Below are 24,860 nucleotides of genomic sequence, written 5' to 3'. Positions count from 1 at the left end.
TGGATCACGTACCACAGACTACGCAGGGCGATCTGTGCATAATTTTGCATTGGCGTATGGTCTGTCCCAATTGGTTGAGTCGCCGACGCGGCTCCCGGATGTGGATAGCCACATGCCGTCCTTATTAGATCTTCTGCTGACTACACATCCCGATGGTTACCAGGTCTCTGTCGACGCCCCTCTCGGAACGTCCGACCATTGCGTGGTCAGGAGTGTAGTGCCTATCCGACGCCAACGTCGCAGACCACCAGCGACCCGCCGCGTTTGGCACTACGAGTCAGCAGATTGGGATAGGATGCGTTCCTTTTTTGCATCCTACCCTTGGGGCAGGGTTTGTTTCCCTTCGGATGATCCTAGTGCCTGCGCCGTTGCAGTAGCCGATGTGATACTGCAGGGCATGGATATTTTTATACCAAGCTCTGTAGTACCGATCGGTGGCAGATCACAGCCCTGGTTCGATGCGTCAGTTAAAGCAGCATCTGACTGCAAAAAACAGGCGTATCGAACTTGGGTTGCGGCGCTGGGCTCAAAGGATCCGAACTGCAAAGTTCTGAAGAGGAAATATAACCGTGCCTCTAGATTTTTTAAGCGGCAAATCGCCCGTGCGAAATCGAAGCACGTCGTCAAAATTGGCGAGCAGCTTTCCAGTTACCCGACCGGAACACGCAAGTTCTGGTCGTTGTCGAAAGCTGCTCTTGGTAACTTCAACCAGCCGTCCATGCCGCCGTCGCACATGAGGAATGACAACCTGGCCCATACTGCAAAAGAGAAAGCCGATCTCCTGTGCACTCTTTTTGCCTCCAACTCTACTCTTGACGACAACGGAAAAACACCGCCGACCATCCCGCGGTGTCAGAGCTCCATGCCTGAAGTACAGTTCCGACAGAAAACTGTTAGGCGAGCTCTGTTTTCGTTGGACGTCAGGAAGTCGAGTGGGCCGGATGGCATTTCTCCAATCGTGCTTAGAACGTGTGCCCCTGAGTTGACGCCGGTGCTAACGCGTTTATTTCGGCACTCTTATTCAAAAGGCGTTCATGGAAGTCAGCCCTTGTCCATCCGATCCCAAAAAAAGGAGAAAGTTCGGATCCGGCAAACTACAGGCCTATTGCTATTACCTCCCTACTCTCCAAAATCATGGAGAGCATAATTAACAGCCAGCTCTTGGTATACCTTGAGGGTCACCAGTTGATCAACGACCGGCAGTACGGCTTTCGCCACGGTCGGTCGACTGGCGATCTTCTGGTATACCTAACACATAGATGGGCGGCGGCTATTGAAACCAAGGGGGAAGGCCTGGCAGTTGGTCTGGATATAGCGAAGGCCTTTGATCGTGTATGGCACAAGGCGCTCCTCGCAAAACTTCCATCATTTGGGTTTCCCGAGAGCTTATGCAAGTGGACCTCCAGCTTCCTCACTGGGCGCAGCATACAGGTCGTTATCGACGGTTATTGCTCGAATCCCAAGCCCGTGAACGCTGGAGTGCCCCAAGGCTGTGTGCTATCTCCCACGCTGTTTCTTCTGCATATCAATGATATGTTGGACACCGCCAACATGCATTGCTATGCGGACGACAGCACTGGTGATGCCGTATACACGGGCCATGCAGGTCTCTCTCGGGAAAACGTCGACCAGTGCCGGGAGAAACTTGTGTCTTCTATCGAGTCCTCTCTCGAGAAGGTCGCGGAATGGGGTAAGTTGAACCTTGTCCAATTTAACCCCCAGAAGACTCAAGTTTGCGCGTTTACCACTAAAAAAACCCCATTTGCCGTATCACCGCTCTTCGAGAACATTTCCCTTAAAGCCTCGCCTAGTATCGGAATATTGGGTCTCGAAATCTCGAGCAATTGCCAATTCCGTGGCCATCTGGAGGGCAAAGCCAAACTGGCTTCAAAGAAACTGGGCGTCATAAATAGAGCACGGCAATACTTCAAGCCGGCCCACATTCTAGCGCTCTACAAAGCGCAGGTCCGGCCTCACATGGAGTATTGCTGTCATCTCTGGTCTGGCGCACCCCAGTATCAGCTCGATCCATTTGACCGCGTGCAACGCAGAGCAGCTCGAATTGTCGGGGACCCAGTACTCTGTGAACGGCTGGATCACTTGGCGTTGCGTAGAGACGTCGCTTCATTGTGTGTCTTCTACCGCATTTATCACGGGGAGTGTTCCGAAGAGCTGTTCAACCTGATTCCTGCCGCCGAATTTCACCTTCGCACGACACGCCACAAGTTACGATATCATCCCCACCATCTGGATGTGTGGCGGTCCTCCACAGTGCGGTTTTCAAGGAGCTTTCTTCCTCGTACCACGAAGCTGTGGAATGAGCTTCCTTGTGCGGTGTTTCCGGGACGATACGACATGGGTACCTTCAAGGAAAGCGTGTACACCTTCCTTAAAGGCCGGCAACGCTCTTGTGATTCCTCTGGTGTTGCAGGAGAGTGTGGGCGGCGGTGATCACTTAACACCAGGTGACCCGTACGCTCGTTTGTCCTCCTATTCCATAAAAAAAAAAAATTGATATTATTTTTGACATTCAATAGACATCATTGCGATTTAATCAGTTGATTTGACGTCAACCTAAATTAGATAGCTCTAATCACGTCGTGGTATGAAATAGCAAAGCAGTTCATTTTAGGTTGTCAATTGAATCGCAATAAGAGGTCATGGTAGGCCCTCTGTCTTTTGCATTAAGTGTGTGCGTGGCAAATGGACAAATAACTCAATATCACACCATCCGATTTCGATGAATATTTTTATTGGAAAAGATGAACTTCAAGGGTAGTTGGTTGAGAGTTTGGTTAGGTTCTGATTATGGGATGCATGAAAGTAACAGAACTCTTCAATTATAAGGAGCAAATTTACGAAATTGGCTGAATCTTTTATATGCTATCCGGATATTTGAGTCAGCTACCGAAACGTCGTTATGGTCAAGAAATTGTCGTAGTAAAATATGATGATCGATGGAACTCCTTACAGTAGGTAAGGGAGCGATTTGTTGCAGATTTTTTAACTGTCTGTAATCAAATTGCAATGCGCTTACGTTTGTTGCTTCATTGTAACATTACTAAAGTTGTCTATCTATTTTTGCACTCCTTTCAAGTTTCGTTTTTGAAATTGTTCTCAAGGTAGATTTCCTCTGTTGAGATAGATGTTTGTCCCTGACTTCGTAATTTTTTTTTATTTATTATTAGGACAAGCAAAGGGTTCAAGCTCATACCACCTATACAGCCACATTCGTTATTGTACAATAATTAATTGTCAAAGACGTCTTATGTAAATGATTTTTAGATGACATATTATATTGTAAAAATTTCGTTGCTTACGAGTATTATAACTACCATAAACTAATTGTTGCTTTTATAAGATTGCATAATGATATTAATAATTTACATATACTGTATACAATATTCTAATGTACATATTCAAGAATTGTAACTAAGATATATTTTATAAGCAATAAAAGATTTTATTAATAAATAACCTTTTCTTACATTATCCTATAAATATACATACAATTTAAGTTTATTACCTAAGCCTTTCTCAAGTTAAACAATTTCAATATTTAATAGTTCAACTTAGATTAATTTAAGTTAAATTACTGAAGTAGATGTTACTTTGCGGAAATCCATAATTATCCAAATTTAATTATTAAATTATTCAAATTTTGAGTTTTCTTTAGTTTTAATTCCGCCAATATTTGTCTTTAAACACAGAATACCTTTATTGATTTATGGTGTATAATTTACATTTACTTTTTTGACTTACTCGTGTAAGACATTGACTATTTGACGTTTGAGTGTGTTTGTTGCATCATTTTACATATTATATTGTAATTGAAATGATTTGTAAATCGATGGAAATGTAAATCTTGATATAAAAGAGTGGCAATGAGTTTCTTGCTACTTCTTCTCATTAGCTCAACCCTTTTCGAAGTAGCGGTAGATTCAATAAGAATAATTTAATTTTTTTTTTTTGACATTCATAAGTGTCATTTCCGTGACCTACGTGAAAAAACTGATTTTGATTTGTGATTTGACACAGTGTGGCACGAAACTTTGGCGAGTCAACATCTCCTGAGGATGCCTCGTGTAGAGGCGAAACACGTGTCGAATTGTTTAAAGACAAATATTGGCGTAATTAACACTAAACAAAACTCAAAACATTGAAGTTATCACTTCTGTCGAGCGTCCCGGGACTCACACGTTTTTTAATGTTCATAAACTTGTAACATTGATGTAAAGTGTTTAATTGTGTGTAAAACAGTACATGTATGTTTATTTATCAGAACCGCGACCAACACCAACCGCACGTTGAGTATTCACTTGGCTGTATTGGCCGCCTTTATCACTGACTCACTTATTCAATGCCCTATGAGTTTAACGAACTCATATTCACGTCAACATAGTGCCGTATCATCTGGACGGTTATATTTAAGCATAGATTCCATGACAGCGCAAACGAGAGAAAATAACAAGAAATAATGAATATCCTTCTTACATAATATCTTTCCAGCTTCAAAGTTTAGCTATATAAGTGAGAGAGATTCCTCACAGCGATTACTCACTGGGATTATAAATGTTAATATTAATTTCTACCAAAAAGTAATGGACCATGCGGTATTTCGACTCTCCCCTCTTGAGATTTAGCCGTTTGGTGAGGAGCGTTCGAGACGTGACTCCAAAGCGAAGCCGTTTACAGGGTGGTTTTTTTAGAAGGGCGGTGATGGCGAAGTCGGAAGCTACGAAACTTAGAGGAAAGTCGTGAAAGAAGTCATGCCCTCGATTTATAAGAAACCATAACTGCTTATTTTTTTTTTTAATTTCTTGAACTTTAGACAGAATTCAACCCGAATGATTTTTCAAAAAAATTACAACCTGTACTATCGGACCAATGGACTCTGTTGCTGGTAAGGGTCAAACTTTGGAAAGATATGTATTACTAAAAATAAAACAATATTGCCTGCTACTTGCTTTTTATTTTGATACTCAAATAGTAGGCAAATTTGAGTGCGATGCGGGTATAGAGTAGGTACCCGATACATGGGATTGCCAACTTTTTTCTGTAATAGAGTATATTTAATTTCAGTGAGAATAAATAAAGAGTGCAGATTAGTAAAAAAGAGTATAATTTATCTAAATTTTCAAAAACGTTTATTTCCTCCAACAACATGTCAAATTTGCTTTATTTTTTCACCTCCCTGACTGTGTTTACCAACCAGTGTATTTAGTGCAGTTAATAGAAAACCTTTATTTGTTTAATGTCAGCGAGTATAGTTGGCATATCGAAAAAGAGTACTTTAACATACTTTATTAGTGTTAAACATTTTAGAGTACGGTTGGCAACCCTACTGATATATTTTAGGTACTTGCCTATGGACTTGCATCCCGTGCCACTAAATAAATTAAAAAAAAATCTATAGGTACCTTCAGATTTCGACCAATTAAACAGGGAAAGAATTCGGCGAGATTGAAACGGTCAAGATTTTAAACAATAGTTAAAATGATTTTTTTTAAATGTTTTAACATATAAAATACACAACAACAATTAATCTATGCTTAAAAATGTGAATAATGATGATAATTTATACCTACAGAATAATAACAAACAATTGTAAGCATATATAACAGCTGTACCACGTCTTTAATACAATCTTTCAATAAATAGCTTATAAATAAACTCTTCCTTGTTATAGTTATATTCACGCAGTTGTATAGTTATACAAATAATTATTTACAACATGTCGTACAACTATGGGAGTGTGACGTGTCCACTTTTTTGCGAGAACCACTAATAATATAAGTTTCCTAGACGTTTTCGGGACTTCGATACTTACTCGTCCTGCTGCCTGGACATAAGTAAATTCCACAGTTCAGTTGTGGGCGTGGGCTGTGGATACTAGCATCACCGCCATTGCGAGATGAACATGGCATGTTTAGATGGTGAGTGGAGCGGTGGCAGGTGTCGGGTTACATCAACACTCGCACAAAGGTTTCCGTGCCCTTGAAATACTTTTGCAAATACATTTTTGAAGTGAAAACTTCTTTGGAATCGTTGTGCAAACAAGCGAGACGATAAAGACACAAACAGGTAAATAATGTATAGGATTCAGCCGGCGAGAGAATGATATAGGAAGTATTATATAGTGTTTTGGTACCAGACGATCATAGTTGAAGAACAGATTGTACGTATTACTACATAGACACCAAGAGAACATAAATATAGTAACGGTGATAGTAATGTCTTTCACAGCCGTTGAAATCATGTGTCATCCTAGCAACATGTACCAGGACTTCATATGCAATTTAGAGGTTTAATGTAAATTGTACATCGGACACAGCGATTCCATTGATTTAGTTTTTGGACCCCAGATTTAATTTGAAAATGTGCAACAGTCATCAGTATCAACAACAAGATCAAAAACAGTAATTGACGCAGTATTCCAAAGATATATTGACCATATTAAGACCATAGTTTTTATTTCATACTTTAGTTACCATAACCCTGTTGTATCATTTATCGAAAATGCAAGCTCTGAGTCTGAATAAATCTGTGTATAACATAATTATCAAACTTTGTATCACTATGATCATTACTAAAACCTACAATTATCCTCTTCCCGAACTTATACATTCGTCTCATTACCTTGAAGCAAACAATTTTTGAAGTCTTCACTACCACATGTGACACATGTGTTTTTTGTTTGGCATTTTGTAGTTCGCCATCTCAGTTTTTATTGAAATCATATTTTTGTTATTATAGACATAATAGAAACTGTTGAACGGTGGGGTACAGAATTTCTAAAAATTGCAATCCCTGAGACGTGACAGACGCGTTTTAATATTGTATATTAAAACGCAAAATTCACAGAAAGTTAACATACTATTAGTGAGATATAATAATAAACCATCTGTACCTGTGTAAATAGTTACCCCAACAAACTATAAACTCTCCGTATTTCAAACAAAAAATGAAATTAATAAGACATGTAACAAGGCAATTGAATTACAAACAAGTTCATGTGAGTTTTCATTGTTTTCATCTTACATTAATCTGGAGGTTTTAATAATATTATGTGTTCCCGTTCAACTCTTTCAATAGGTACACGCAAAGAAAAAGGGCGAGCGTACACTGACGTAATCTAGCGAGTTGAAATAAAAAGCATTCTTCGCAAAGTTCATTATATACTTTTGTCAGTGATATCTACAATATATGGATACTGAATTACTAAGTGTTAAATGCTAATTACACATCTAATAAGCGTTATAGTATTTTCTTTACACGTATAAACATTATAAGTTATTATTTTTTTTTTCAAGGTGACATATGACTCAGATTTACTGATGGATACCATTAATAATAACGGTATTAATTAATTTTCATATTTTTTATATTATATATTATTATTTATTGCTTTCCAACGCGGTAATGCTGCCAGTATTCTTAGTACGCTTCCACGTATTGATAGTATTAAGTTTATGTAGTCATAGTATTGTAAATATAGTTATAAGATTTGTTTTGTTTGAATATAAAATATTAAAGTATAAAATATACATAATTACTACTGCTTTGAGCAAAAAAAAAATATTTTGTATAATATTATCAGAGTAAAGTGTGATTTTTGACAAGCTAAAAAAGAGTACAGAAAATAAATAGCGCTTAGTAATTTACGGCTTAAACCACTCACCCAAAACTATTTTATATTAAGTCCAATTTTTTTATCTCACGCTTCCAGAAACATCCTAGCATCAACTAACTGAAAGAAGCGAAGATGTTTATGTTAAATTTTAGTATGAATATATGATATTTCAGAATGCAATAATTAGAGACATTCTAAGACTTGTTCAGAGACCAACATTTTCATCCTCCTAGAGTCTAAAAGACGCCGCGTCATTCCACTACACTGTGCGTTTCTCCTAAGCTATATTTAATCAAGTGCTCCCGTGTGTATTAACACCTGAATCACAGAATGCTGTACATAACGCGTGTACACACAGTTGGTTTTCTACCAGAAATATTTTTACTACCTGCCAACATTCTCTCAGGTGTCGTGAACAAACAGTTATATCAACAATAGTGGACGTAGTTATGATAATTTGAAGAGATTCTTGATATTTTTATGGCAGGAAGAGACGGACCAAGGTGATGACCCATATGATGTTAACCGGTGTCATCGGTTCATAAGGACCAAAACGATCTAACTGATACGACCCGAACGGTGATTGGAATATAGCATTGCGCCGAATGCCGGTCATCACTATCTATAATTTATCTATAATTACAACCCTTTAAATAGAGACGGAATACGCAATAGATTATAGTTAGATTAAACAATAAGATTCTTGACAAAATGATTAAAATGTCTCTCAATAAGCCTATATTAAACAAAAACTTATAGAAAATTCTTATAACAATTTAAAGGATTATTTAGATGATAAGAAAGTTTGGGTATGAATTGCTTACTCTTACTAAAAATATAATATTAATAATTATGAGTTTATATTTTGCAAAGTAGAGATAATTAGTGAATATTCCATAAGATGTAGATGAACATTCTTTTTTGTAATTGGATTGAGTTCTCGTGACAGGCTTCGTCATGCTCGCTTAAATGTCGCTGCTTGTCGTGGCGACGTGGGATGGGTCGTTTCCTCCGCTAAAATATGGCGAGGGCTGGCCCTTGCGTTTGCCCTTCATTCTCGTGAACGGGCGCTACTTTTGGCGGCTGGATGATCCTGTTACCAGAAACTGCTTCATGTTTATAAAATTAAAGTTATTATGTTTTTTATAATCGCTGATAAAATGATCGCATAATACCTTTATTTATCTGTGGTGTGTGTGTCGATTGAAGCATCTACTGTGCTGCTCAATAACTCTTAGCGGATTGTGTTATAGATATAGTATAACAATAACTGATCTATGGAACATTTTAGTGATCTCTTTATGTAATCCATCTATGCATTGTTTTACATTAAGCGTTTGTATGAATGAGATAGATAAGCGGTTTATATACTCAATGGATTCTTAAATTCAGATCGAGATAACATTGAATTCCTACAATCTTTATATCCTTCTTCTTACAGCCACCCACTTTTTACTCCTTCCCTTCTTAACCTCATCATAGTCTCTAAGCCTATGTATGTAACCCCGCAAAGGCAATGCTCTGCGGATGCTTTTTCCTTCCAATATCTCATTTTTCTCTGCTATAAAGTACGCCCCTCTAAACGTAAACCCCAAATACTGATGCAGCGAAATTTTTCTGTAATGGAATTGAAACGTCTTTTTATAGACGCACAAACTATTGAGTGGGATGTCATTTTTAATTCTAATAGTATCAATGATAAAGCTGATCTTTTAAATTATTTGCTTATACAGCTGTATGATGAGAATGCGCCTGTTGAACCAGTGAAGATACATTTATCTGCTCCTTGGCGTACTGATGATATTAAGAAACTTCAAACTTTTAAAAAAGATTTATTAGCAGATTAACTTAATCTTAACCGGGAAAAGTATAACAGATTAAAGAATCTTTGCAATACATTAACTCGTCTGTCGAGAACGGCGACACCAGTAAGTAAAGTTTGGAAATTTCTAAGAACACTGGGAGTTGGGAAGCAACAACAACCTATTTCTAAAAATCTAAATAATGAACAACTTAATTAACATTTCTTTCAAAATTTATCTATTCAGTTTCTTTCAAAATTTATAATAACAGCAAAGCTCTTACGCTTTAATCTTTTTCTTTTATCCCAATTCCTGATTTCCCACCATTTATCTTCTTTCCCTTCATTGATTGTGACGTTAAAAAATCATTTTGTCTATTACATCTAAGGCCGTTTGTAATGATAGGATTAGTCGTAATATAATATTTCATATCATAGATATCCTTGTTCCTATAATGTCTGATATTCTTAATTTTTACATAACGGCCAATTTCCTGAAGCCTGGAAAGAAGCTGATTTCTGACTATCGTCCCATATCTATGCTATCATTTCTTTCCAAAGTCCTTGAACGCTTAGTCTATCAACAATTCTCCATATTTATTAATAAGCACAGTGTTCTTAATCCTACCCAATCTGGTTTTCGCCCAGGACATAGTTCGACGACTGCGCTTATCAAAATTACCGATTATATCCGATCTGGCATGGATAAGCAACAGCTCACAATACTAACACTACATGACTTCAGTAATACGTTCTGCACTGTTGACTTTCGTATATTGCTGAGCCTGTTGAGTTCCATTAACGTATTTCCAACAGTGAAAGGGTGGTTTCGAAGCCATTTATATATGGACGTCAGCATAAGACTAATATTGATGACAACACGTCCACCTGGTCTACCCTTTCCGCTGGAGTTCCACAAGGTGATGTACTGTCTCCTCATCTTTTTTTAATTTTTTATTAACATTATAACTAACAGTTTAACTTCCTTCTATCATATGTAGATGATCTTTCTCACAATCTTCCCTTGAGGGCCTCCCGTCAGCTATTCAGAATACTAACAAGGACTTAGCTGCAATCGCGGAATAGAATACAGCCCATGGTCTACGAGTTAATCCGTCGAAAACTCAATATATTATTGTTGGTAGCTCGCAGCTAATCCATTAAATTGAGTGGGGTAATCTACCTCCCTTTTATGTAGGAGGAACTCTTATTCCTTTTAGTTGGTCTGTTAAAAGCTTGGGGGTATTCATTGATCAAAATCTGCCTTGGCACCATCAGTTAAGAGAAGTTATTAGAACCCTCTATGCTGCCTCTCACTCATTAAAAAAACTCCAAATTTTATTCCTATTCCCACGAAAACTTTGCTCGCTCAATCCCTTCTGTTGTCCACTTTTGACTACACTGACGCTTTATATCTCATTTTAACTGAACTCCAGTTGGATAAGCTTAAACGATTGCAGAACATGTGTATTCGTTTTATATTTGGACTACGTAAGTGTGACCACGTGTCTGAATATCACAAAAAGCTCAAATGATATCCGCTTGCGTAGAAATTCCCATATACACATACATCTGCATCTTGTCCTATTGGATCCTAAACCTATACATCTCAAGGAAAAATTTTCAGCATTAAGCTCTCACCAACTTAACCTTTGGCCTGTCCATAATCTCTTGCTTTGTACACCTGTTCATAAAACTTCCTTCTTTAAGAAGTAATTTACTGTGCAAGCTGTTAACTTATGGAATGCTCTTCCCATTGATGTTAGAAAGGCTCAAACTCTCCAATATTTCAAAACAATGCTCTGTAGCTATTATCTATGACTGTGACAATTAGTTAATTAGTTCTTTTCTTGTTATTGTTTACTGTATTTTTTTGGTTTAAATTATTTGTACATATATCGATAGCATAATAATCTACTGTTATCTTATTAACTACAACTATTTCAGTTTAGCCGGTACAGATTGCCTGGACGAAATCGCTTTTAAGCGATAAGGCCGCCTAGGGCTTTTTATGTATTCATTTTTATAACAATAAGGGACGAGACGAAAAGGACGTTCAGCAGATGATAATTATGCCCTGCCCATAACAATGTAGTGCCGCTCAGGATTACAACTTAGGTACTACAACAGTGCTCGTCACATTGAGACACATAAGATGTTAAATCTCATTTGCCTAGTAATATCCCTAGCTACGGCGCCCTTCAGACCGAATATTCTCGATGTTTCTGTTTTTTCTGTGACTAATAATTATGAGAGGATATATTTTAGAATATGAGGAAATAAATAATAAAGATAATGAAATAATTATTGGTTCCTTTTTATTCTTTTTGTGATTTCTTTTGATAAAAGATTCTGACAAACTGAGAACCTTCTTCTTTATTTGAAGGAAGTGAAAAAAATGTCTTGTTGAAATTATTTAGGAAAACCTTTATCATCACATGAAATTATGGCAGTTAACTCTTCTATTTCCTTTCATGGTCATCTTTCGGTGGAAAGAACTGAGGATGCATACTGTGAAATACTATTCTGGGACTAGACTGTTCCAACATTCTTATTCAAAGAGTATTGTGGTTTCATCGCTTTAGACATTTATTTGGTCTTAATATTACAAAATCAATCAAAGCATCACAAAATACAGCTTATTTTGTAATTATTTGCTATAACAACAAGTTCTGCAAGTGTGAATAAAGCGGCTTTCATGAAATATAAAAACCATTATATCTCATGAACCCCGCTACCTAGCAAAGTCTGATAAAATCTGTAAGTATACTAAAACAGTAAGGTTTGTAATGGTATATGCTTAGATAATTTATCCGCCATAAATGAGGAGATCCGTAGGAGAACCACAGTTATACCATAACCACCGACATAGTCCAAATGATTGCGAAACTGAAGTGGCAGTGAGCAGGGCACATAGTTCGACTGACAGATGGCCGTTGGGGCAGTAAAGTCCTCGAATGGCGACCACGTAGCAGAAGACGCAGTGTTGGCAGGCCCCCACAAGATGGACCGACTATCTGGTCAAGATCGCCGGAATACGTTGGATGAGGGCAGCGCAGGACCGATCGTAGTGGAAATTTTTGGGGGAGGCCTTTGTCCAACAGTGGACGTTTTCCGGCTGATGATGATGAAATGATCTAAGGGTATATTATGTTATGTTGATGTAGAAAAAGAAAGAAAGAAAGAAATTATGAAATAAAAATAGCAATTATAGAAAGTCTCAACGATCAAAAGGGTTGATGGTCAGATACTGACGGCAGCTATTGGGAACGGCACGCATCGTGCCGAATTCTATCAGTCTGTTTGTCGCCCTTGTCGGCACCACGGGTGGAGTTGTCGTGCTAGTGAAATATGTATTTGTGGGTTTTAATTTAGATATTATTGGATCCCAGGTGTTAGATGATTTTAGGACGGTTTGTTAATATGTGTTCACATCATAGAAATCTTAATAATAATATAAAAATTATTATTAAGATTTTTATGGTTCACATACAGCTGACTTAGAGTGACGTCTGTGTTTGATATCCGCAATGTGTTCTTAAGTCGCCTTGAAATATGGCGATATTGGTTTTGAGTGATAATGTTGTTGCTTATAAATATGTTATATTATATAAATGTAGGAAATAACATTAAGTTATTATTATATAAATAATATTTTTTTATATTATTATTACTGAAATCAAACACTAACTAACAGATATTAAAAGATTATTAATTCCCTGTTTTCTAATTATTAACCCCCTTATTCATAATGGTCCGCTAACTTTAAACAGCCGCTTAGAGGAGTGTTTTTTCTCATTCTGACTTAGGTGAATAGAAGAAGACATTCCCGAACTGGAATAGGACATGGGATAATCTTCAATTCCAAACTTATGATTATTATTATTAATTATAATTATTATTTTTAAAAACCCTTTATCTACGCGGACGAAGCGGGCATCAGCTAGTATATATCTTAATATAGAGTGAGAATTAGCAATGCTTAAGTTAGCAGACTATTATGAATAAGGGGGTTAATATCCAAATTTATCAACAGTTGAAAAAACCTACCAGGGTTATACTCAACGCGTCAAGCGCTGGATTAGAGCGCCGATGGCGTTGTATTGAGAGGCTTCAAATGAATTATTTATACAATTTATTTCAGTTTTGTTGACAGTGTGCACTCAGCTTAATCAGTGGAAAATTGCGTTTTACTATAGTTGGTTTTATTGTTCGCATTATTCTATTGTATTAGCGCGAGCGTTCGATAAACTTTGTCGCTAAATGAGCGATACCGTGGTCGTTGACCGTTCTGAAATAGTTGCTGCGATTGTATAGTGCGTGGTGCGTAGTGCGTACGCACCCGTCACCCGCCTGTGGCGACACTCGTCAGATGATATCAGGGTTTCTACTTCAACTAAATTTACAAAACGAATATAGAAAGGTCGGTTTGAGTTGAGCTCGCGTCACGAACAATTCTTATCAATTAACCTATATTCAAATCAGTCTTAAGCCCTATTTTGTCTTCCTGTCTTGAAGTAGAGTATCGATTTTCTCTTTTAAATACCTACTATCAATTTTACTTGAATAAATTATAACATAATGCTAAAATTCTAGAGAAAGTGGCTTTAATGTGAAAGTCATCAAAAAATTGTCTCACTATTACTAAGAGCCCTATTACAAGCGGTTCCTCGGTTGATGATAAACAATGATTCATTTATTTGAACTTTATTTAAATAAGTATTTACGTACTAACAAACAATATGCCCGGTCAGTTTAAACTGAGTCATTTTTATGTGCGCGTCGAAACCCTAACATACCTAAATCTATTGTGTGTTCATATTATCATTATTATTTTATGTAAGTATCTGTACAAACTGTTCTCTACGTACTTACGTAATTTAAACCTCCATATGCTTTGTATACCTATATTATAAAGGGCCTAAAAGGCATTTATTTTCTCAAAATTGATTCCTTTTGAATTCTTATTGATGTCATTTCTAACACTACCACCGCTTAGGAAACAAATCTCTCCCAGCATTCCTTTTTTGCGCCCTTTTTAATGAAATATACAATATTGCACTGTCAATTTTATTTTCGTCAACCAGGCATTGGTTGGCTTTGTCATTCGTGACATGCAATCAAGGATTGATTGCGGTGGTGTCGTGTGGCGGGTCGTTCGCTTTCCTAAATATGGCGAGGGTTCTACTACATGTTCGTGAGCGGGTACCGCTTGTGGACGAGTCTACTATCGAGAACTTTGCAGTATCTGTTTGTAAGTTCTAAAAAACTTATAGTGTTAGCAAATCGATTGATACATCGTCTGAACTCGTAACGCTTTTTTTTAGGTTTTTTCTACATATTTACTGTTTGAGTTTAATTAAAGTATTGTGTAGTAACTTTGTCATTCACAAATGTAATTTGTTGACCAAAGTATTATGTTTGACGTCTGATATTCCACAACCGCGCATGTTGCTAATAACTTCTTCCCTCGCACATATACTTTGTGGCAGAAATTACCGGCTGCAGTTTCCCGAACCGATACGACTTAGGGACCTTCAAACATACCTACCTAGAGCATTACCCTAAAGGTCGGCAACGTATCCTCGATCCTTGGTATTGCGGATGTCCAAGGGCGGTTGCCTCATTCCCATCACGTAAGGCCGTTAGCTCCCTCTTACATAAAAAGGAGGGGGATTTACCAAGTCATATTCGCCAAAGCATCTTCAAAATCTTTGGTAGGTATTGTAGAATTTCAAGGGTATTGTAGGTATTCACTATTCACTCTAGAGTTCGATTAGGACGAAGGGTTAAGACCTAACATGATATGATGACGTTTTGAATACTTTTGTAAAAGAAATAAGAGATGGCGCTATAAAGATTGTTAAAGCTGCAATAACAATACAATATGAATAAGCACTCTGTCAAAATTGAGGTAGTCTGACTATTGCGGCGGGATACATTAAGCTGATTGAAATTAGAGAAGGAATTACGAACCATAATAACAGGGTGCGTTGCTAAAACCGCGGGAAGGAACCCTTAAAAATAACTAGTTGTTCTAAACTAGAAGTGAGTATGTACCTACTCTTGGTGCTCATAAATATTAAGACATTGCAATATGTCATATTCACACTCGCGTCTATGACCGATAGCTGGGGCAATAACCTCCTTATCACTCCCGCTATCAACATTAACTGCACCAATCTTGTCGTCAGTGCCTATTTAAACTTACTATGTACCTACACGGCTTTTCTAGTCATTAATCATTGTGACACTTTACACATTTCCTGTTGTTTTATGAGGCATACAAACATGCTTAACAATTGTAGTCATTTATTTAGACAGCAACCCAATTCAAATAAACTATGTTCATTTTGGGTTTTTGAATCGTGGAAAAATAGGTTCAACAAACGATCTGGAGGCGTCATATCACAGGATTTTGGCTAGATGGCGCCTTTTCTTTTTTTTATATTAAAAGGCATAAAAGGCATTCATTTTCTCAAATTGGCATTGATTTCTTTAGAATTTTTTTGATTAGAGGGGGTAAACAGGCAAGAGGCTCACTCGATGAGGAAATGGTGAAGCAGCCCCGTGAACATCTGCAATACCAGACGTTAGACCTTTAGCCGACCTTTAGGCAACGATCTTTTAAGTATTTTTTAAATTTAATTGCTTCTTTTGCTTTTTAAACTTACACAAATAAGTCAAACCGTTACATACATTGTATAAAATATATTATTGTACAATGTTGAAACTGTGAAAATAGATTAAAAAGAGTGGCAATGAGTTTCTTGTTAATTCTTCTCATTATGGCTCAACTTTTTTGAAGTCGTGGTAAAATGTTTTACATTCATAGTGTCATTTTAACTTTTTGAATAAATGATTTTTCTTTCTTTGAGGTGGGTATGCTTTATCCTTGAAAGTCCCTAAGTCGTATCGATTCGGAAAACTGCAGTTAGTAATTTATTCCACAAAGTGGACATGCGAGGCAAGAATTTCTTAGCTAAACGCCAGGACTCTTCATGATTTGGGTGGAATTTTGACAGGGTGTCCGGTGGTGGAATTCAACTGCTGGTACCAACCTGAATAACTCCTTTGTCCACTCAACGTGGTATTGCGGAAAAAAAAAGAGGCAGAGATACCTTACATCTCTAAGCAACACCAAAGAACCAAGCCGGCCGAAGATGTCTTGATAGCCGATAATTCAAGCCGCTCTGAATACGGTCAAATAAATAAAGTTGGTACTGGGAAGCGCTCGCTCCTTTTTTTAAAAAATGGGACGATACGTTTAAGATGCTCAGCTGATGGTTACTGATACGCCTTGCCCATTACAATGCAGTGCCGCTTAGGATTCTTGAAACCCCAAAATTCTGAGCGCCACTACAATTGCGTTCATCACCTTGAGACAGAGAGATGGTAAGTCTCATTTGCCACTTCAGACCGAAACACAGTAATGTTTACACATTACTACTTCACAGCCGAAATAGGCGCCGTTGTGGTACCCATAATCTAGCCGGCATCCTGTGCAAAGGAGCCTCCCACTGGTAATCACTGGTAAGAACTCCTTGAGAGGCTGAATTAGCGTACCTTATAAGGTTGGAGGCAGTAGCTTACTTGTTCAACTCTCAGGTTGTGGCGCCATAAGATTTACGAACCATGCGTCACTCGAACGGTTGGCTCAGTTGGAAGAGTGCTCGGACGGAACTCGCGAGGTCGCAGGTTCGAGTCCCACATCGTTCGTAAATTTCGGTACCAAATTTAATTTAATTATTCCCAGATTTCACTTCCAGAGATCACTTTAAAAATTACAAATTGACTTAAATCATATTTTGAGGAAATCCATCTTTTCTCTTTCTTGGCAGGTGGATATATTTAATAAAATAATAACTAAGTTTAAATAAACTAAAAAATAAGTTTAAATAAACATTATCTATATTATATTTGAAATTACATTGAAGACATTGTTTACTCGTATACTTTAACTGTAGATAAATTAGACCTTTTTACTTTATTAAGTATTTCTGTTTTGTGATTAATTAGTTTCAATATCAGCTCTAAACGCCTGAAACACTGGATTACCTAGTTCAGACACAGTGTTAACTAGCTTTTAAGTAAGACTGTTGTCGTATTATTTTATTTAGTAATTTAATCTTTTAATAAAAAAAAATTAATTGAATTCAAAATTTAAATTGAAAAAAAAATTAATCCGTAGTATGTATGTATCGCTCCACATCATATTATAATAACGTAGAAAACTTTATAGACTCACTATGAACATATCTTGATGGTATCAGTGTGTAGATATAAATAAATTAATCGCGGGTGATAGTAAAATAAGCTATCAGTCTACGGTTTACTTTCAGGTCAGACTTTACAAAGCAAGAATACAAGCTTGAATTTTCTTTTCATTATTTCGTGATTATGTATTTCATTAGTTCGTTACAAACAGTTCGCTTTTTTACTACTTTTTATGACACATGACTCAATCATTAATAACACTCTTTATATAAAAAATAATAGATAGAACTTAAATAATCTATTTAAACTAATTAAATACAAATTCATAATATTATTCATAATAATCCCCCTTATTCATAATAGTCTGCTAACTTAAGGCATTGCTAATTCTCACTCTGTCGTCTTCTATTGACCTAAGTCAGAATGAGAAAAATACTCCTGAGCGAATGAATAAGGGGGAAATAGTATATATCGCGATTAGGCAGGTAAGGTGCCCATGAAACTGGCAACGTTACCTCTTTGTATGGCCAAACTTAATTTCTGACAGCTTTCTTTCAGCGGAGGGGATCTGTGCAAGTACGTCGTCAATTGCCGCTTGAACGCAGCCCATGAGATGATCGGTTTCTGCGTTACCACTATGGGACCTGTAGACACACGCATAGATGCGGACGCGGTCCTCTAAATCTACGCGGAGCCAGAGAGTGGACAGGTCCCTACCCTCAAAATTGCCGAGACGGCGACAGCAGATATCCTCCCTAACGTACACACATACCCCGGCATGAGGCAAAAAATTGTGCTCAATTTTGTACCCGGGGTACGTTAAATATGACGTATCGCTAGGTCGAGATATCTGCGTCTACGTAAGGAAACACAAGGCTGGCTGCGCCGTCTCAAGGTGGTGGTGGACGGCGCTTAAATTCGAGTGAATTCCCCTGATTCCTGACACATTTATGAAGTGAGGTGGTGCATAAAAAAGTTTATTCCAAATTCGAAAAACATAGTGGGACTTTAACAAAAATTGCAGTTATTTGCGTATTGTGGCGGGAATCGTTAATAGTTCGTATGAACTCTAAAAAATTTTTAGATAATTATTGTCGGATTATTCAATTACCTTGAAATTAAAAAAAAAAAGATTCTAGAGGAAGTGAGAGGTGTGCAAACCAGCTTATGGACTGTCAGGAGAAGGCTTCTCGCTGCCAATGTATGTATGCCAATGTATATATCTCCGTCCAGCCCATGCCTCTAAATTATTCCGCGAGCATAGAGTTGCCACACTTCTCTGAAATATTTGACGTGGACTCAAGAGGACTGGGGTAGAGTATTTTTCTCGGATGAAGCCAGAACATCACTTTATGATGAGGACCGGCGTCGGCGAGAATTGGGCCTTCCCAATTCTCGCCGACGCTTTGCCTTCAAAGGGAACGTTTGGCAGAAGTTGCTTTGAAGAAAATAGTAACCCTTTATGGTGAAGATCATACGGAGTTAGTCTACGTAGAAAACGGTACTTTGAATGGACACCGGTACATATCAGAAGTCCTATTTCCTTACATACAACCCGTATTAGCAGTTCCAAGAACAGAAAATTTGGTTTTTATGGAAGATAACGCACACCGTTCTGTTATAGAAAATCACTCACATTTAAAGTTTGTTATTTTGTTTTAATTTGTTTTTTAAATTAATTATAATTATGATTTTTTACTAAAAACAATTGAAAGCTTACAGAGACGGGTCGGGTTTCTTGTGGGTACTTCTTGTGATTCAATTATTGACAAACCTAAAATGAACTGCTTTGCTATTTCGTACCACGACGTGATTAGAGCTATTTAATTTAGGTTGACGTCAAATTTGAATGTCAATAATGATATCAAATGAATCGGAAACTGATTTAGTTCGTTCATTCATTCGTACCATGAGGTGTTATTTCAACCTAAACTGGATAGCTTATTTGTCAAAGTGACCGATTCGAAAAAAGTTGCTACTTCTTTAGATTAAAGTGAATCGTGTTGTTAATAACTTTAAAAAAATAGTGAAACATAGAAATGAAAATTTTATTGATTAAAGATGAGATGAGAATACTTTATTGGACTTTTTTGTAAAATAAAATACTGAAAATATATCCCAAAAATGAAAATACTAAAGACGAGGCAGTAAGGGCCCGGGCTATAGCCTGTTCGCAAGAACGAATTTATAAAAATGTACTCTGTGGTCCTATCAAATCAAACAGGAGGTGCGTTCATAACTCGTTATTTTTACAAAAACACATAAGCAAACATTTGATTTGTAATTCAAAGAACTATATTTATTTATATTACTATTATTTCATAAGTATAAAAAAGGGCTTAATGGTTTATAATTTGACGCAATTGCGCAATTTTAAAATGTATTTTTAGTATTTTCTTCGCAAAAAAACCGCTAAAATCATATAATTTTAGGGTTCGAAACGCAATTTTATTTCGTTCATTCTTCATAAGCGATCCAAACACCAATCAGTAAAAGGCACTTCATGGTACGAATTTTAGTGATTCAGTTTGGGTACCTAAACTGAACTGCATCGGATTTGCATCGCTTATTAAAAATTGATGGTAGGCCCTCAGGTGGCTAATCAATAAACACTTTCTGTAATTATTTTGAGATGTTTAATGGATTTTATTTTTAAGCTTTTTTTGGCACGCAGTGAGGTGTCTATCATATAACACTCGTTTGTCATTCTACGACACTCAAGGAAGCACTGCCGGTCTAAACGGAGTGAAGGCAGGCCCTTAACGGCTTGCTAGTTGCGCGATACATCACATTTTATTATTGAATAAGTTTTGTAATATTATATATCATACAATGATTGCTGTGGCGGATAGAGAACTTGAAAGTTGAGCAGGGTTGATCAACAAAGGTGTCGTTTATAAGTCGAGAACAGAAAGGCGTTGTTGATATGCGAGCACTTGATCAAACATTTTCTGTAACAGCCGAAGTTGTAACTATCTACATATCCGTGTGGTCTTGTATAGTGAATATTGTGATGAAGACTTTTAGAAACAATTCTACCACACCATACCACAGAGTAGGGCCTACTACTTATTACCAGTGGGAGGCTACTTTGCGCCAGATTCTGACTAGATTATGGGTACCGCATCGGCGCATATTTCTGCCGTGATGCAGTAATGTGTAATCATTACTGTGTTTCGTTCTGAAGGGCGCCGCAGCTAGTGAAATTACTGGGCAGATGAGACTTGACATGTTATGTCTCAAGGTGACGAGCGCAGTTGTAGTGCCGCTGAGAATTTTTGGGCTTATCAATAATCTTGAGCGGTGCAGCATTGTAATGGGCAGGGCGTAACAATTACCATCAGCTGAACGTCCTGCTCGTCACGTTTCTTATTTTCATAAAAAATATAGCACGTAAACTAATACTAGGACTGTAACTGATATATAAGTACATCTAACGACCTGTATAGCCCAGTGGTTAGCGATCCTACCTACTAAGCTAGAGGTCCCGGGTTCGAATCCCGATAAGTGCAAGCATTTATATGATGAATATGGATGTTTGTTTCCGAGTCATGTATGTTTATATGTATTTATGTATGTTTAAGTAAGTATATTGTATTAAATATATTGTTGTCATACAAACCATAACACAGCCTATATTATGCCTAATTTGGGGCAAGACAATTCGTGTAAAAAGTGTGTCAATATTATTATTATTATTATCTAAGTCTTATTGCCCAACAGTAGAATGACTAAAGTATCACAATAATCTGGGACTAGATTATTATTGTTTAATACGATTAGCAAATGACACGGGTACAATCTTCTAAATATACATAAATTACGTGACACGTTGTTTGTTTTTTTTTTATATGAGAGGGGGCAAACGGGCAAGAGGCTCACGGGATGGGGAGAGGTGAGGCAACCGCCCATGGACATCCGCAACAACAGGTGTGTCAAGAAATGCGTTGCCGGCCTCCGCGATGGACTCCTAAACTAATGAACGGATTTAAATGGGAACTACTCCATGGAGTGCAGTTTGGTCCAACTGGAGAGATACGATAGTTTTTATTTCGATTTGGGACCCATTACTATTTTTATTTTCAATAATTGTTTTGTATGGACATATTTTCTATGAGAGAATTTAGTGACGCATGGTTTGACAGTTCCGCTGTGAAACAATTTCAGTATAACAACAGGGAGCATTTTTTATAAAATAATTGATGTTTTGAAATATTATAGGCAAATTCCTATAAAAAAGTACTTTTTTTATTATCTACAGAACAACGTCTGTTGGGGCAGCTAGTATTGTATATAATATTGCATTCTTTTTAAAAGAGGGCTAATACGAGAGTATAATATAATTGATAGGAGTTTTTTGCTACATTGCTCAGAGTGCTATTTATGTTTGAAGCGGAGTTTATTCGTTCCGAATTAATTTATTTATCAAGCCAATAAAAGGCTACATATGTCTTTAGTAAGTAATCTGCTATGATTAAAAAAAAAAACCTTGTATCTACCAACAAATACACTATCCATATATTTTGTCCGTAGCTTCGTTAGCATCAAATTTATAGACATACGGAAACTTTTGTGAGTTTTAATAGCTAAAAAACTTACTTAGGCTACTAACCTATAAAAGTTTAATATTTTTACGTTCTGTGACCTGTACCTCTTGCTAGTACCAAAATAATATAACGCCTGCCACAAATTTATAGCAATATACTGATACACCAATAATGTGGAATGTTCTATGAACTATGTTCAACAAATATTTTGATGCCAGAAAACAATTTATGAAAACTTAATATACGTTTACAAAAATCGTCACCTTTTTGCTCTTAATAGTGATTTTCATTATTATAACACTAGAAATAAGGGATTGCTTGTAAATAATTCTAGTAGGCTTCATAAGATACATAATAGCTTTAAGGGTAAATGTATACACTTTTATAATAAAGACGCAGGCATTCTTTATAAATATTTTTTTTTTATAAAAAAAATGGCTCTGTCTTAAATCCTATTACTCCACAGCTGAATATCTAAGTGATCGGACAGCCGGGACTAGATTATGATTATTTTATATCGATAGAAATGACTGTACAACATTGTATATTTTTATTGAAAAGAGCGCAAAAAAATATACTCGCAGAGTTTCTTGCGCCGCTTCTTCTCTCTCAGAGCGCAATTTGTTTCCGAAGCGGTAGTAGTATCTAGTATATTAGAAATGACATCAAAAAGAATTCTAAAGGAATCAATTTTGAGAAAAAAAATGCCTTTTAATCAATAAGAATTCTTACTCCTGTAACAAAAGCATTAGTTAAGTTTCTAACATTAATTTAGAACTTTAATAATTTAAAACGTTAACATACTAAGGAAGTATTATAGTAGACATAATTGCGTTCCACTATTTACTAAAAGCTATAGAATCAATAAATCGAGAGAAAGAACAGGATAAATAACAGGAACAAGAATATAAAATATACATATCGTTTCCAAAGACCGTGGTCCGTAATGGGTGGTCCGTGGCAGAGAACGAATTTGGTATCTAGTATTTTCTTTGATTTAAGCGAGTGTTACACATTTAAATAAAACACTTTTAAATGATTAAAACGCGTGTAATTGTAACGGTTTTACATTAGATGTTTGCGTAAAGTTACTTTTTTATTTTAGTTAACCCGACGTTTCAAGACCTTTCCAGAACTCGTTTTCAGGGGGACTGCAGATGAAGTCATCATCTAATGAACCGTTACAATTACACGCGTTTTAATCCTTTAAAAGTGTTTTATTTAAATGAATTTGGTATCATTTTTGAAATCTTAATTTCAACACTATGAATATCGTTTTGACTGGCAGTCATTGATAGATTGACAGATGACGGCTATAATCTTGAAAAAAATGGAGATAGCCGAAGTCCACTACGTTTACAGCAACTGTTCGCTTTCAAACTTAGCCGGATTGTACTTCATCGCCAATCGCCAAACTTATGTCAAATCACTGCATGTTTCATACTAAAATACTTATTACGTAGTATTTACATCCTCTTTGTTACCTAGAATCATTAATTCTGAAATCCAATATGACCTCCACGCAAAATTAACGTAATAACATACATAAATGAAGTCGTACGTATAAAAATTATTATTACATGTTCAATTACAGCAATAATATAGTGTATGGATATATTTTCCAAGGTTCTCTGGGTTGCTGAGATCGAATTCAAAATTATTATAATGACAATTTTGCGCAACGGCTATGTTGAATTTCAAATGCATAAAATACACATACATATAAATATATACATTTTTTAGGGTTCCGTGCGTCCGAGTGAAAACACCTGGAACTCAGAATTACTCGTATGTTTTTCTGTCGTCTGTCAAAGTACAAGGCTAATTTGGTACTATTTATTATTTTACTCCAAATTTTAATATTATAATGATAAGAGTCTCTATATAGTATAATCAATTTATTATAATATGTACTACGTCCTAAATGAGATGAACAAAATGTGCCCCAAAGTGTAAAAAAAGATTTCTATATACCTACAATTAACATTTTTTTTAAAGATAAGAATTTTATTAGAAGTAAATTTTTTTTTAATAAAAAGTATTTTTGTGATTTCTAGATTGAGTTCCAGTGCTTCCATAATAATATTAATAAAGAACAGAACGTATTTAAAAATCAGTCGAATTTTGAAAAACAACTGAAATTCGATAATCGAATGTTGCACATTTTCTTTTTTATAAATATCTGCCATCTCACGGAAGGTCATTTTTGCCTTTTCGGTAGAACTCTAGGGACTTGGACACAACATAATGAGACAACATAACACACAACAACTTACTGATGGCATGCCATTTAGAATATTTTTTTCCATGTAAATCCGTATCAAAAGTTCGAAATAGTTGAAAAAATGGTAGGAGTAGCTCTAAGGCCCGTTTTCCACCTAAGCGGAGAGGAGAGGATATTAGCCACGAAGCGGTCAGGTTATTTCCACCAAAGTGGAGAGGAGAATTGCAGCGGGGAGGAGATGTGAGCTGTGCATAGCGGAGTTGTGAGCTGTGAGAGCTCGAAATCAGTCAACCGATATCTACGAAAGGAAGAGGTCATGTCGTTAGAAAAGTTGTATTTTAATTTTCTTGAGTAAGAGGAATCAAACAAACGTAACTGAAAATATTATAAAAATAAAATAAAAACCGACATCAATAACAACAAACACTTTATTACCGA

At 36.5% G+C, this 24,860-nt stretch overlaps 2 protein-coding genes across 2 annotated transcripts in view; one reads left to right on the top strand and one right to left on the bottom strand.

Moving 5' to 3' along the window:
* Positions 1-24,860, bottom strand: part of LOC126968075 (retinol dehydrogenase 5) — a 180,134-nt gene that overhangs the window by 42,073 nt on the left and 113,201 nt on the right. The window lies entirely within an intron of this gene.
* LOC126968081 (uncharacterized) overlaps positions 1,397-24,860 on the top strand; it is an 89,075-nt gene continuing 65,611 nt past the window's right edge. The window contains exon 1 of the mRNA XM_050812895.1: positions 1,397-1,965. Within this exon, the coding sequence (XP_050668852.1) occupies positions 1,534-1,965 (432 nt within the window). The 5' untranslated portion in view covers positions 1,397-1,533. The remainder of the gene's footprint in view (positions 1,966-24,860) is intronic.

The sequence above is a fragment of the Leptidea sinapis genome, chromosome 14, assembly GCF_905404315.1.
Source record: "Leptidea sinapis chromosome 14, ilLepSina1.1, whole genome shotgun sequence".
Lineage (NCBI taxonomy): Eukaryota > Metazoa > Arthropoda > Insecta > Lepidoptera > Pieridae > Leptidea > Leptidea sinapis.
This window is presented reverse-complemented; position numbering and strand designations above follow the sequence as displayed.